This window comes from Astatotilapia calliptera, chromosome 7, assembly GCF_964374335.1.
Source record: "Astatotilapia calliptera chromosome 7, fAstCal68.1, whole genome shotgun sequence".
NCBI lineage: Eukaryota > Metazoa > Chordata > Actinopteri > Cichliformes > Cichlidae > Astatotilapia > Astatotilapia calliptera.
Window position 1 is genome coordinate 52,178,391 of NC_137428.1, and position 15,934 is coordinate 52,194,324.

At 39.5% G+C, this 15,934-nt stretch overlaps 1 protein-coding gene across 2 annotated transcripts in view; it reads right to left on the reverse strand.

Moving 5' to 3' along the window:
* Positions 1-11,697, reverse strand: part of tmem117 (transmembrane protein 117) — a 46,827-nt gene extending 35,130 nt beyond the window's left edge. Inside the window, exons 1-2 of one of the 2 annotated variants that reach the window (XM_026175368.2) lie at positions 11,294-11,697; positions 9,545-9,852 (exon numbers count right to left, since the gene is read on the reverse strand). In XM_026175368.2, coding sequence (XP_026031153.1) covers positions 9,545-9,824 — 280 coding nt within the window. In that variant the 5' untranslated portion in view covers positions 9,825-9,852; positions 11,294-11,697. Of the gene's footprint in view, positions 1-9,544; positions 9,853-10,211; positions 10,450-11,293 lie in introns of those variants that run through there. The other variant, XM_026175369.2, reaches the window with a different exon arrangement.
* Positions 11,698-15,934: the final 4,237 nt, after the last annotated feature.

Here is a 15,934-nt window from a genome sequence, read left to right on the forward strand (position 1 = left end):
TTATGTTTCGTGAAAAGAAAAATTATATATACATCGGCCAAATATTGGTATCAATCTTAAAAATCCAGTCTCCGTTAATCTTTTTTCTGTACGTTCACACCTCAAAGCACAAATTAGTGTCTGTGAGTCCACACTGCATAGTACACTACTAATTTAAAACATCAGACCAGTCAAGTTCGAAGACCTTAAATGTCTGCTTATCAGAACTTTACTCATTTTTGAATGGATGTTTAGCCTGCTATGCTTTTCATAGCATGACAATCACGTGAATTGTGTTATTTATCAAATGTTCACCCCACACTGACTATCAGAGTCTATTAAAGAGGAGCATCAAAGCTGATCTGACAGCTTGTGGTTGCCAAACACACTCTATGTCACCCGACCCTTAAGATTTTAACAATCCCTATATGACGTTCAGGTTCTGACTTCAGCCTGTATCAAAACAGAAAGGCTCAGGTAAATTAAATATAATCCTGTTAGACGCTTGTTATTCGTTAGTTATGGTGCCCGTACCTGTTCAAATATTTTGACTGTATTGCAGAGAAGTGGATGCTACCATGGAAAATGTGATCATCATCAACAATGTACCATCCATACTGATACCTGAACTACACAATGCACAGTCTTTGTATTGCAAACATTGCTCTGTATTCAAGTCATCTATTCATACACATTATACTGTAAACTGTGAGGGTTTGCATATAATGCATATGCACTTTCATCTATTTTAGGTTTCAGTATGCAGCACTATTGCATCTTGTTTTGATTCCAAACCTCAGAACAATCCTGCCCCCTTAGGGATCTAAGAGTAAAAAAACAGAACACAAAAAACAACAACAAAAAAACAGAACAGAAACCCTGAGTTTCCTCTCTATCTGCAGTTGAGCATGTGAACAGGACCAAACCCATTCATCACATTGCTTATTTGCCAAGCTGTGGCAACACTGTGAGGCAGGGTGGGGGGGTGGGGGGTGTTTGTTGAAGCAGCTACGGCTACTAATGTCCCCAGAGCTGAGCACCTCTGTAACTAAGCATATGGATAATAAATCAGAGGTGGGAAAGTGACAAAAGAACTCCCTCCACTGGGAGACTGCAGAAAATAGAGCCGAGACATAGAGAGCTGGCAACTAGGCCAGTGTACCACTGTACCTGTTCCAGTAAGCAGTGTGGAAGTCTAGTTTTGTTATTTATGGCTTGGCTCTGAAGTCATACATTTCAGGTAAATAAGCAATTTCCTCTTGGCTGGTTTCCTTTGTTTGCTTGCTCTTTGTGTCTTTGTCTCCCTCTGCTGTTCAATTACTTGTCAGTTTTTGATTTTTTAATTCTTGATCTGTAGTTTCATGTGATATTCCAGATAATTTTTGAGGTTTGTATATCAACACAAGATAAAAGGCAAATTTCCCTTCACAACCAACAAAAAGGTTATGTTATTATCTCATAAAGGAAAGGTACGCTTCCAAATACGATTTCCTTTTCTCCACTACGCCTGCTGCTTGTCATGTAGTAGGAGGTGCAAGAGCCAGAATCCTGGGGAAATAACTTGTGTTACGTTTTTAGCTGACACACGCTTAGCTATGTCCAAGAGCTAGGAAAACACTAACTGAATTTCTCGTGAAAATGGTGAGACTGAACCAAAGCAATGATTCTAAAAAACATTCCGTAGAGAGGTGCTGATGGTGATCAAGCTTTAAAACCTGTGTGCATTTAACCTTTCCTGGAGCCTAAGGTAGCACATTTATTTTTGTTCACACCTAAATTTACAATGACAGGGAAGTCAGGGAAACTGACTGCAACAAAAATTCACTTCAACAATTCATTATTTCGGAAAGACTTCCTGCTCACGACTGTAGCACATCATCTAAGAGACAAATGCACGGGCAATAAAATATCGCATAGCTACATACATATAAATATAACACACAGAGCCTCCTATCCTGCCACCCACACATTGACTCCTACACAGACTCAGTTCACTTTGACCTGCGGCCACATAATGCTGTACATAAGCCATGTCAGCCTTTGCTTGCCACAGTAATAACTCATGACAGAACCCAGATGGCATCCTGCAGGCTACAATCATCAAGACTAGAGAAAAGGGGATGAGAGGCACTCCAGCAACAGAGCAGCCAACAACACATCTCACAGTTTCTCTCACACACACACACACACACACACACACACACACACACACACACACACACACACACACACACACACACACACACACACACACACACACACACACACACACACACACAGATGTCTGTGACCATAGGAGGACAACTCTCACATTACTTACTATTTTTTAATAGCTAATCACAATATCTGGAGCCTTAAATGACTCATTCAGGTGGATAAGAGAAGTCATAGCTTGATTGAATGTAAGTGTCTGTAATAACATGCAAAGTAGGATCTAATCCAGTTAGGACAGTGCTCCACATGAATTAACATTACCCTTCACTTTGCCTTTTGGAATTCACAAAGCCTCAGAGAGAAATAGGTGAATATTTTATGCTAATATGGTCACTGAGGCAGCATTAAAGAGATGGGCAGTGTCATTTTCTGCAAAGTCAAAATTGACAAAATAGACGGCTGCATTTATACTAACCTAAACTAAATGTTAAATTTTAGCTGTACTTTTTAAAAACAATCTTCCTTCTTCACATTATTTCACCTGTAACACACTTATTAGAGCCCGACTGACAGGCTAATATTAGCAATTTAGCCATATATCGGTATCGGCATTTATAATAGCTATACCCATATAGTTACGTGGCTTTGCGTGACTGAGACTTGGAACACTGAGTCTGGCTCTAACAATTATTTCATTAGGAACTCATTGACATGAAACCCAGAGAACCCAGTATGACCCAAGATTTCATACAAATGTGTAATGACAGCCAGTCTTGCCTTGAATGACCAGAAGTCATTGGCTAGCACCCACTCGATTAGAGAGCAAACATAGCCTTGAGAGGCTGAATGGAGCAGGATAGGTTGTTCCTTGAGCCTCAAATGTCAACTTAAAAATCACACAAGTCACTCATCAAAGAGCGTTTATTCACTGTGGAAACACTGCAGTGCACCCATGCCTAACCCGTATAGCAACACGAATGAAAACTAGTTCAAATAAAGTGTTATGCAGCAACTGGATTAAAAACTGTAAGTTTCTGAGAGGGGACATAATATATATATTGTGACAAATACCGCACAAAAAGAGGAAGGCTGTGGGTGCAATTCACAGCAAAACATTTTCTAGGCCATGATAAATTATAAATGATGCAGGGGATGTGTCACCTTTCAAAACCGATGTCAGCTTCCAGGCCTGAGACACATTTCTATAAAGTTAGGCATGAAACTGCAAACAGTGTCAGAACTTTAGCTCTGGTTCAAGGGAACAAGAAGACACCCTCTTCTAAATGTGGATACAGGAAAAAACAAAAAAAACTTTCAGTCTGCCACTCCAAAGTGCTTTTTTTTTTAAAGATGCTCAGACCTTTGCATGGATTGTGTTCCTACCCAGAAGCATTCCCACTGGCTCCCTACGTATCAGAGGATAGAAGAGATAGTAGACTGATATCTGCACAATGTTAGTGGGGGATATCACGATGAGCAGTAAGTGGGCCATGTGGGCCTGTGTGGCAGACTTATAATGGATGATAGATTTTATTGTGGGCCTGCTTCTGTAGTGCTTCTCTTATGCTCTACCTGTGTTTGTGATTGCATAACTGCTCCACTGAAATGTTGTGCATGGCATATCTCGCCTCTCCAACTCTCAGCCTCACTCAGACACACGCACAAACACACATCCGTGCATGTGCTTGCAAAATATCGCCGCTCTCTCACACTTACAGACACACACGCCCGCACACAGAAGTCCAAACCATCTGTTCAGAAGCTTGTTGAAGTGCATTAGTTGCACCTGGCTATGAATGAGCTGCACTCCTCTCCTACATACCTTAGAGCTAATGCAATTGCATTGACCCCGATACAGATCCACCGGGCCCTAGTGTAAAACCTGACATAAAACTGACTGAACTACATGCACACCTACTGTACATTACCATTATGAATCATGCAACTGACAAAATGCTGGTGGTGTAACACACCAAGAGTCTGGAGCTTCCACAACACTCCAGAACTGGAAAAATATTTTGTGTCAATGTGATTTTAAAATGATGTACAAATCCCAGTTTGAGCACTATGTGAATTATGAAAATAGTTATATAGTGGATTTATTTGTATGCAAACAGATACACCCGAGTCCCCTGTAGGTTCTTTTCCATCATCATGCTGCGTGTAGCCACCTGATTGTGCAGGACATATTGTGACGCCATCATGCTGCTTAGCAATTGTCCAATAACAAACTAAAATCACAAACCAAGAAAATACTGTAGCATAAACATGTAATAGTTTGGGAACAAAATATCACAAAACTTACTTTTTAAAAAGCAACTTCGTTCCGATGAAGAAGTTAGAACTGCTAAACATTTTCTGACTGAAGTCTTGTATGAACGTTGGAAATGCTTTCGGAGTGCCAAATGCACAATGAATAAAATTTGATTAACCCGACTGTAATGAAATGGCAGCGCGCATTTTAAAATCTGCTGTTTTGGGGAGCAGTCTGACACTTAACCTCCGTTACATCCAGTAAATGTAACACGCTGGCTTTGCCAGTCTGTTAAAGTGAAGGCACTCTCTGGTGATGAGTCAGTGGGTATTTCCCTAACTCACAAGGATTTTCTTAATACAGCCAAGCAGATGAACAAAAATCAGGACAATTTACTTTATCCTCCATTCCTAATCCCGACCAAACTGGTCATGTGGTTAGATAGAAGGATGAATAGACCCTTTAAATTTTTTCCTTTATTAATCTGGTGGACAATATAAGTACTGCAGATGGACTTAAAGAACACATTTACAATTAATTTTAAAACCTCCTTTTTACAATGTTTTGAAATTGAAATTGTTGTACTGATATTTAGATTAATAAAAATTAAACAAGAAAGAAAAAGCAATGAGATTTTGCATACAGAAGTGAATGGCTGGAAGACTCTTCAGCTATCAGGCCTCTCTACTGTGGGACCAGCTCCCAGTTTGGATTCCAGAGACAGATGCCCTCTCTACTTTTAAGATTAGGCTTAAATTTTCCCTTTTTGATAAAGCTTATAGTTAGGGTTGCATCAGGTGACACTGGACCCTTTTGTTGCATTTAATCATTAGTTACTTTTAAACTCTGGCTCTCTCTCACAGCATGTCTTTTGTCACCGATCGCAGCAGATGGCAGCCCCTGGTTCTGGCTGAGTGTTCTTCCTGTTAAAAGGGAGTTTTTCCTTCCCATTGTCACCAAGTGCTTGCTCATAGGGTTTGTGATATGTAATAATGCAGGGTCTTTACCTTACAACATAAAACACCTCAAGTCAACCGATACTGGATACTGGTACAATAGATATATATATAGAGAGAGAGAGAGATAGACAACAAGAAATACCCCAGAAGATGAAAATGAAACCGTGAAAAAAACAAAACAAAGAAAGAAATATTTCATCTTAACCCTAATGTGATGATCAGAGTAGGGACTAAAGTGCCACTTCTTGGGTAGGTGCTCTACAGTCTCATGTCTCACACATGTAAGCATTGCCTATGTGAGTCAATTAGTCAGTACTCTTGATGGGTGTCTATTCGTTAATGCAACTCCATGCAGTTCAGACTTGTTGTACTGAAAGTGTGTATGAGGTTGTAGTGATCAGTGTTCATTTCACAGCCTAGTGAGTACACACGTCTGAAAGGGGTTTAATTTGCCACATTGTTGATGGTCTATACACGCAAGCGCACAGTGACACTAAGCTATAATTTAGAACCTCTGAGCAATAAGCTAGCTAGTTTTATCATCTTAAACCAAATGAAAATCCATTCTTTTATCTTTTCACCGTGAACACATCACTGTGGCTGATCAAGAAGTAGTTGCAGCAACCCAACTTCCTATAACAAAACTTGCATTTATTTAGATATGGGCATTTATACCCACCAATGATAGATGAGCCCAGAAAATCCAAAATATGTAAATTTACGCATCATGTTAAGGCCTTTTGTTAAGGCTTTAAAAATGCAATTATTATATGTATTATATACTATATATGATATTTTATATTTTGCAATGAATAAATATTACATGTTCTATTTCAGACAAACATTTATTTAAATCATATCAAATTACCTTTTTATTTTCTCAGTCTAGTAATGGAGTCCTGACCCAAAAGAAAGAAAAAAAAAACATTAGACTCTAAGTATAAAAACCCTCCAATTTATTCAGTGATTGCAAGTGAAGAGACAATTTTGCTATTACTAGATCTAATAACTCCCCACTTGCTCCACTTCCCGTCTTATAGGAAGGACTCTGCATTTGCTGAAACTGTCATGTCATCATGGACTCTCAGTTTTCTATTTATGTTCAGAGAAGATGATCACTTCGAGCACCCGCCACCACTCTGTGCCGTCTAATTATAGTCGGTAACGGTTCATCCAAGAAGATAAACCAGCGTGCCCAATAATATCCGGCACTAAGTGACTTGTGAAGTGAGCAGGAAATGAAACGCGTGAGTTCAACTGGAAGCACTGCGCAGTTCATAAAAGTGAAGGGAGGATGACAATGGAGTCACAGCCGTTATAAAGGAGAGTGACTAGGAGGAAGCCGAGCGAGCAACAGAGTGATACAAGTGTCATACGAACAGATGAAAAAAAAGCCAGGTTGGTGAAAAAGAAGAGGAAATGTATCAAAGAGGTGTGAGAGCTGACTAACATGTTCCGCTGCAGAGCTTCTCAACCTGTCACAGCAGGAAAAACACAGCTCGAAGTAACAACATAAAGAGTTCTGCTATTATAGTCTATCATATTTGAACAAAGCCTTCATTAGTGTTAATGCATTCATATGCCGACACCACCTGAACTTTCTTGCAGTGACAAACCCTTAGTCTTTCACTTGAGACAGTTTGACTGGCATGAAAAACTACAGCCCTGTTCTAGTAAAACAGCTCTATTAAACGGGGAACTTTACTGATATCACACATCAAAATCTGAATACAGATTTTGAGAACAACTACTGCATCTGTGGGGGGGAAAAGAAAATTGATTTGGGTCAGTTATCAGTCCTATCCTGACTCAAAAGGCTGGATCGGATATTGTGACAATTTGCTGATATATATAAAGCTAATCTATTGAATTCACTTCCATGTTGCTCTCTGTTTATTATACCACACAGCAGTGCACCAGCTGCTACTGGTAAAGCTAATACAGCATGGAGGAGGCTAACAGCTGAACGCCAGCAGTTTGGAAGCATTTCATACTGATTACTCCAACAGCTTCTCTTTGGTTGTTTACAATAAATTTTAGTTGACTGTAAACTTAGCTAAAAAGCTCTGATGATGATGCTTTCCTGTCAGGTTCTTACTCTTTCTTCAGTCTCTCGTACTCTCACCATTGTTCTGTTTGGTGTAACATTTTTTGGGAAGCTTTCATTGCACTTTTGTTAATACGACATGCTGCAGTTAATATTATTTCACTACAACCATCTCTTGTTAGCAAGAATGTTAAAAGCGAAGTGCTAAAGCACTGTGCAAAAGTCTCTATCCACCCCTCAATTCATTGTACAGTATTATCCTAGAGAAGTGATGAATAGAGGAAGTGATTTATTGAAACATATAAACATACATACAACTATGATATAGAAAAGGAAAAATTGTAAAATGATTGAAAGTCTTTACTATATGACCACCTGTATTCTTCAACACAGTGTAAGCTCTCTTAAGCAAGTTTTCTTGACATTTCTTTAAGTAGTCTTTAGGAATAGTTCATCAGGATTTTTGAAGATCAGTCAAAGCTGTTCTTTGGGTGTTGGCTGCTTTCTGTTCTGTTCTTATACTGCGTCAATAATGCTGAGGCCCAGGCTGTGGGAAAGCCAGTCGATGACCGATGGTGTCGCACTGTGTTTTTTTTTTCTGTCCACGTATGACATTACTGCTTTGGTAGTGTGTTTGAGATCATTGGTGTCCTGAAACACGAAACTGATACCAATCAGATGCTTTTCAGATGAATCAGCAAGATGAACCAAAAAGATCATACTCTTCTGTATTCACAATGTCCCCAACACCACTGGCTTAAATGCAGTCCCAGACCATGACAGAGCCTCCACCGTGCTTTACAGATGGCTTTGAACACTCACTGTTGTACCTCCCTCTTGATCTTTTCCATGCATATCGATGACAATTTGAACCAAATACTTCAGGCTTTAAAATCTCAAAGTTTTAAGTTCATCACTTTTTAAGACCGATTGCCACTTTTTTCACAGTTCAGTTCTTGTGTAGCTGGCACACCTCAGCCTTTTTCTCCCCGTTTCCCTTCCTTAAGAAAGACGTCTTCACAACCATTGAGACCATTTCTGACGAGGCTTCAGTGAACAGCAGACGGATCAACTGAACAGCGAAATGCTTCACTCAGGTTCTGTGTCAAGTCTTTGCTGGTACTTTATTATATTTCTTAAGGACAATGCCTTCAGATACTGTTGATCTACTGTAGATGTTTAAGGGCACATTGCACAACATGCTTGCTTATGCAACACCAGATTTTCGACTAGTATCTCTTTGGGAATCACCTTATTGGTACATAAATTGTATGCCTATCAAGCTAAAATAAATAAATATAAAAGTATAAACACATAATAAATACAGTTTAAAATGTAGAAGTTGCTAAATTGTCTGTTATGTGTAAATACATAACACTGACCTATAAATCATCCTGTTAAGTCACTTAACAAACCAACAACAAAAAGCATTTGAAAGTGGTCAGCTATGAGGACTGAAAATTAAAATAAAAAAGCAAACGAATGTCCAAAGAAAAACTTTCACAGACCTTCAGAAAGCCTGGAGAAATATTTCTCAAGAGCAGGTTAAAAAAAACATTACAAGAACATCTGGCTCCGCAACAGCAAAAATACATTAAAACGAGAGAAAGCTCAGGACTATTGCACAGCAATGTATAAAGAAACACATACAAAAAGATCACTGCATACACAAACTTTAGCAGACACTCTTCATTTTATATTTTGGAATAATTAGAGGAAGAAATAAGGGAAATTTTGTTTATTGCTTGGGTGTCTGCCATGAATACAGGAGTGTGCTTGTGAGTCCAACATTAAGTCTCTGAGGTAATCTTCTAATATTATTTCCATCTGCACTTTTTCTACTGAGACATTTCTAAACACCTCTAGTCACAAATCTGTTGAAGGAATGCAAGTCCTCATATAGAATTTCAGTGTACATCTAGTTGCCGCAATGAAAAGATGAATCAGCAGCGATTTCAACAAAGAAAATAATTAACAATCTCTTTAATTACGTTCCCATTGACAAAAAAAAAGCAGAGCAGGAGTATAAACGTGCTTCTCCCCGATGAATAGCAACAACAAGAACATCAATGGGGGTGGTGGGGGGAGTTCCCTCAGACAGAAAAGCCATTACTCTGCACATTCCACTGCATTATTGTGTGCATGACTTACCAAAGAGCTGGCGGTGAAATATAAACTTCCCGGCTAACAGGCCAGTGATAATGGCCAGTATCCAGCCAATTACTTTCAGGATGTTCCACCCGAGGCCTGGGTACTTGTTGAAGAGGAAAGAGAAACAGTTCCCCACCACAATCATATGGGCCTCTGTCTGACTGTGAGAGATGGGGTCCTCGGCGAAAATTAAGAAGTTAAAAAAGGTGACGAGGTACGCCACAATGAGACGGGACCACGGGTGCTGGAAATAGTAGCGAAAAAGGGCATCTATTTCCATCTTGCTAAGCCCTCCAGCCACACTACACCTGGGAGTCAGAGAGAGAGAGAGAGAAAGTGCTTCTTTTAGTCAGATTACATTACCAGCCAGGCAGATTAGAGCAAACGCACCCCTCAGACACAGATTAGTGGTTGGAATATCACTAAAGATAATGGATTAGGATCATGCTCAATTCAGACCCGGCTCAGATAGAGCAGCACCTCCAATAACGCACACAGATTTCTTAACACAAAACCAGAGTTTCCAATCAGTCCTAAGATTATCACTCAGCTGTAAATTAGCAAACAGCCTATATCCTGTAATCGATTTAAAGGAGAGAAAAATAACATAAAGTGGACGATCAATCCACTCAAGTGTCCTCTTGTGCCGGTGAATCACGTGTCATACCTGGAAGTGGTGGACTCTTGAAGTACTATATATCTATTAGCTATAAATCGCTGGCTCGTCTCCTTTCAGCCCGTCTGCTCTGCGCTCTTCTTAAAAAAAACTGTTCCAGCATTACAGTGAGGCTTTCCCCGGCAACACCAGCCAAGCAGTGCATGAGTAACCTGCAGACACCCCGTCCCTCCTGTATTTTTAATCATTATTCACCCATGAACTCCACTCTTTCTTTACTCCATCGCTCTCTACCTCTTTGAACCGTCTGACTTTGCTGGGCTGAACTTCTGCCTGCTTTCATACCTTCCCTAAAACAGGGCATGGAGGGGGAAGAAGGAATTATGTAATGGCTTCAAAAATAGACCTGGCTATTAAATTTCACCAGCATCATGTTTGTCTTGTCATGATGCTGCCACCTTGGGTGATAGTAGGCTGATGAGGTAAAATGCAGATTTAGTTTGCTTTCTTTATCAAACTGCAAGCATTTAGAGGAAGACGAGCAGGAGGAGAAGGCAGACTTTTAGTGTGACCAGGGACCTGCTCCCATTCTGTGGCTAGCAACTTGTGACCAGAGAGTCCCAAAACATGAGTTAAGTGGGACTTAGCACCCAAAAAAGAACAAACTGGGCCGGGATAAGTTTATCTGAAGGTGGGTGGGTGGGCTATACCCTAGATAACCACGATGAGTAATGAAGAGCTCAACTGATGTTTCGGGACCTGAACTCCCTCTAAAGCATAAAGATTAGATTTGCACTGATCAGAGCAGAGCAGTCTAAGTGCTGCAGGAAATACTCCAAATGGCCTCTCTATTTGAGGCACTTCTGGCAATTTCTGAATGGACTATCGTGTTCAGGGCATTAGTGCGTGATCGCACCAATCTCCCTTCTAACGACGCCAAATGTCACATCACTGACCTTATATAATTATGAGATATCACAACAAGCTTGACCATTTTGGTTCCTTCTTATCTGAATGTAGGGTACACCGAGTGAGATGTGGGACAGCCAAAATCCGTGCAAGTTACCTGCATGCACGTCGCTTTTTCTCATTTGTGCATGTGCAGTGGGTAAAGTCAACACGATTTTACACACCTGCTCCACGCCGTTTTATCTCTCAGTCGATGTCCAGGACGAGAAGCCCCGCTCCCGCTCTGCTCTCCGGCCACATCAAGCCGGCAGCGGCGCTCTAATCATCCTAAACAGGAGATGATACGACAGGGCTGAAGTGGGATTATCCATGCGACCTGTTGTTGTTGGTATACGACAGAGGCACCCACAAATCCTCTGTCATTGTGCCGGACTGTCCATACGCCGGGCGGGGCGGCTATTAAGCGGGCGGTGCTTCGTCACTGAGTCCCCGCCGTGAGGTACGGTTTCTGGGTAGTAAGTAGGACGCTTCTACCGCCGCTGTAGCAAGGATGGAGGAGGCTGAATCCACACAGCAAGCGCAGCATCAGTGCAACGCAATGTAGCCAACACGTTGATTCACTAGCGCCAAAGTCAGAGCCAATACAAATACACGACTTCCGCTCACGTGTTTCAAAATAAAATGATAGCGACATCCATAACACAAGTAAGACTTGAGGAATCTATAAGTATACCAATATATGTATCACAACAGGCCAAGGACGAACCTCTAATATTAACGGATTAGATGTTGTTTTCCTTTATTTTTCAAGTTACTTGAACTTAACCCATTAAACATCATTAGAAACTACCAGATTTCTATGAGGATTTTTCTGAGGAAGATTTTTTCCGCTTCTGGAAAAAAAACTGTCACCCATAACTCGATAATAACGCAAATCTTTAACTTATTAACTCAAAACTTTGGGATACCTAACTCGAAATTTGGAGTTATTTCCTCTAAATTTTGAATTATTAATTCAAAACTTTGAGATCCCAGCTTTTTTTTTCAGTGCCAGAAACAAACTTCCACAGTGACTGTAATCGTCCTGGTTTATGTTGAAGAGTTGAGTGTCAACGGTCTTTCATCTTCAACCAGAATATCCGATAAAATTATCCACATTATCTAAACTCATCATATCAGGGGAATAGTCTATCCTACCTGGACACTGGAACGAGGTGCAATTTGCCAGTGATCATTCATTTGTTTAGTCACAATCAGTGTTGGTCAAGTTACTTGAAAAAAGTAATCAGTAACTAATTACTGATTACTTCCTCAAAAAGTAATCCCGTTACTTTACTGATTACTTATTTTCAAAAGTAATTAATTACTTAGTTACTTTTAAAAAACACGATTTACAACCTGAAGAGGTGATAAAGCGATAGATCTTTCAGCCCAATTCTACTTTTTCTGCATAATCCATCATACAAAATGTAATCAAATGGAAAAGTCTATTTTTTTAACTTGTTTTATCAGTTTTAATCTTTTAACTTTATGCATCAAGCAAAAATGTAATTATATGCAACATTCTCTGACTTGAATAAATTAGTTTAACATTTAAACCTATTTTCTGCACGTTCCAGCACATAAAATAACATATTTTTTGTGTTTACACTCAGTCTTTCAAATAGATGCAAGTAAAACACAGCAGAAAATAAATAAAGTCAAAGACTCAGCGGTCCTGTTGCTCTATTTTCATCTGTAAAGCAGGACTGCGGTAGGCGGAGGTTAACCCTGGTGCAGGTGTGCCGCGGTCAGTTGAAGAATCCGCGAGTTTCTCTGTGAATTTCCCATTATGTCGTTGCACACTCGGTGCTTGCTTGGAAGTTTAGGGGTTTTTTCGCTGTAAAAAGAAGTTTTCTTCCCACGCACGGTGGACGCTAATGTTTTTGTCACTTTTTATGGAATCAAACTCAAAGTAAGGTCAGTACTTCCACGCTTTAAACGCTGCACGCTCATACTCTCTCCCACAATTGATATGTGATCCATTGTTGATCTGCACACAGCTGTTGTCACTAACGGCGCACTCGCTTATGTCACTGTCTAGTCACTGTGGTGAGACATTCTCCAAAAAATCACGGTTTTAGTAACGCAGTAACGCAGCGTTCCTACGGGAAAGTAACGGTAATCTAATTACCGTTTTTGCAATAGTAATCCCTTACTTTACTCGTTACTTGAAAAAAGTAATCAGATTACAGTAATGCGTTACTGCCCATCTCTGGTCACAATAATGGCAAATCAGACACTTACACTCATTTATATGTTCTGAAATCTACATCACATCGAAGAATGTGCCTGCACATGTGATGTGACAATAAAAGTGATTTGATTTGATTTGATTTGATTTGATTTGAATGGTTGAAGATGAGCCCATCTCAATCAGTGGACCAGAGCTCAGTAAACAATTTGCTTAATACCATTGGTAAATTATTTTGTTTCACATAAATGTACTAGTAACAGAGCACAGGTTTCATCAGCCACACTAGAATCTGTTTATTTTGTAAAAAGAAAAAAAAAAAGGGCGGGGGGGGGGGGGGGGGTTCAAATCACTTCCTGTGCTACTGTGTGTCATACTTGACGCAAAGCTGAGAAGGGAATTTGCTGCCATGGGGCTCATTTATTTATTTAAAGAGGAGACCAGAGGCAGGAAGCCCGTGGCTTGGTATGACAGATCAGAGATGTGGAAAAACTGAATAAAATGTAAAAAAATGAAAGATGAATGAATATTGATCTTTATATTAATATTCATCTTAAGCCATAATTAAATACAATCAGTGCTTTATTTTTTCTTTTCTTGAAGAAAATAGCTGAATTTAAACCAGAAAACAAGTTGACTTTATTTCTTGGAACTTATTACATTATAAAAGCAGATACCATACACATATAGTGGAGTAAAGCATTCATTATTATTTTATTATCCCTTTAATTTAAATACCCAATAATAGAATATCATTAAAATATCCCATAAATAAACCAGAACTGTTAGCATGAATATGCATATATATGATGCTCTTCTTTGTGGGTTTCTGGCATCTCAACATACCAAGACCAATACACATGCGAAAGAGTATCCTTATACCCTTTCTTCTTGGCTTTTTCATTTAACATAAACTTGTGTAGAAATGTGTCCCTTGTCAGCATAGTATAGTCTATGAATTCACATATAAAACTTTAGGCACTCTATGTATTACAGAATCCTTTTGTTTTTAATAAGTGAAAAGAAACAGAAAATCTTCAAATGTTACGCAGGATTAGCGATGCACTCTACCAGTGTGCAGTGTTGATGAAAATAAAAATAGTATGCAAAGCCACATCTGGATAAGCCAAAGTTATTTTGGACTCCAATGCAGTAGAATTTAAGCTCCTTTGCCACTACAGCCAAAGGTATATTTAGCACAGAAAACAGCATGTTGGTGAAAATACAAATCGCATGCAGTCTTCTAGAAATTGAAACTGAAAGCACACCTGCTTCTTCAATAGCCAAATATCACCTTTAAGAAACACAAGCAATAAGAAACTTAAGTACTAACCCTTAAACTGTAAAAGAAATAGCATGGTAAGCTGTGGATATGATTGCCTTCTGTGTTGTGAATGTTGGGACAGGTCTCACACATTAATCACGCTGCTGGGCAGAAAGTGGTAAACTGGATAGACTTTTAGCATCACATAAGCCATGGGAATAAACCCACAGTGTTTTCAGTTTTCCTTGTCCAGAGTCCCAATGTGAGGTTCTTTTAAGATCTATTACCTTGTACAGAATGTTTTTGTCTGTTTTCAAACACTGAAAAAACAGACTTATATGTAATCACCAAAGAACACATATAAACAAGAAATGAAGAAAGCCACAGGGGTGGGGGTGGGGATAGGCTGAAAACCCACCAGTAGAGTCAGAGTGAGAGGTGAGTTTTCCTCTAGTCAGGTCACCAGGGCTACGACATTTACACAGACAACCATTCACACTTATATTCACACCTACAGTCAATTTAGAATTGCCAGTCAGCCGAACATGAATGTGTTTTGTATGAGAGACAAAGCTGGAGTACCTCGAGAAAACACAAGCAGCACAGGGAGACCGTGAATTTTCCACACAGAAGGGCGCCAGCCAGCTGGTTGATTCAAACCCAGGACTCTCTTGACTCTTTTCAGTGGCTGGTGCCTGGTGCTATGAATGTCTGTTTCTTTGTGTTGGCTTGTCTGTGTGAAGCTTGCATGTTGTCCCTGTGCTTGTTTGAATTCTTACACAATACTCTGGCTTCCCCTGACAGTCCAAAGGCTTGGTTTTAGGTTAATTGGCAATTCTAAACTTTTGTATTTTGACTTTTCTAAGAGACTAAGTAATTGTCTTATTTTAAAATGGTGTGTGCATATGAGTACTGCTGCTGTGCTTGCCCAAAGCCTGGTCCCCTTTAGTTCCCTGTGTAAGAAAATGTCCTGTTTCATCCATGCTCATATGAACACATGTGAAAATGTGAAATACAAGATATAGTTTGACTTTTTTATACCAGCAAAGATATTTCTAAAAAAAAAAAAAAGGTCAGAGGAAGGAAGCTCTGTTTTTACTAGATAAGAGGGACAAGTGCAGCAAGGTAGCACATTAACTTAATGTCACTATTATTTTTCATTATTATTTCCATTATGAATATGAAAACATCTCACCAATAGTATCCTGGGATTCAACAATAGTGTATATATCAGAGTAATTGCAAAAAAAATGATTTAAAGCAATGATACTAATAAGAGCTAAACACATTTTACAGAGGTTTGCTGCTAGTGCTTTTACTTTTACATTCAAACACTTGCACTTTCTCCTTTGTTTTCAAAGAAGCTCT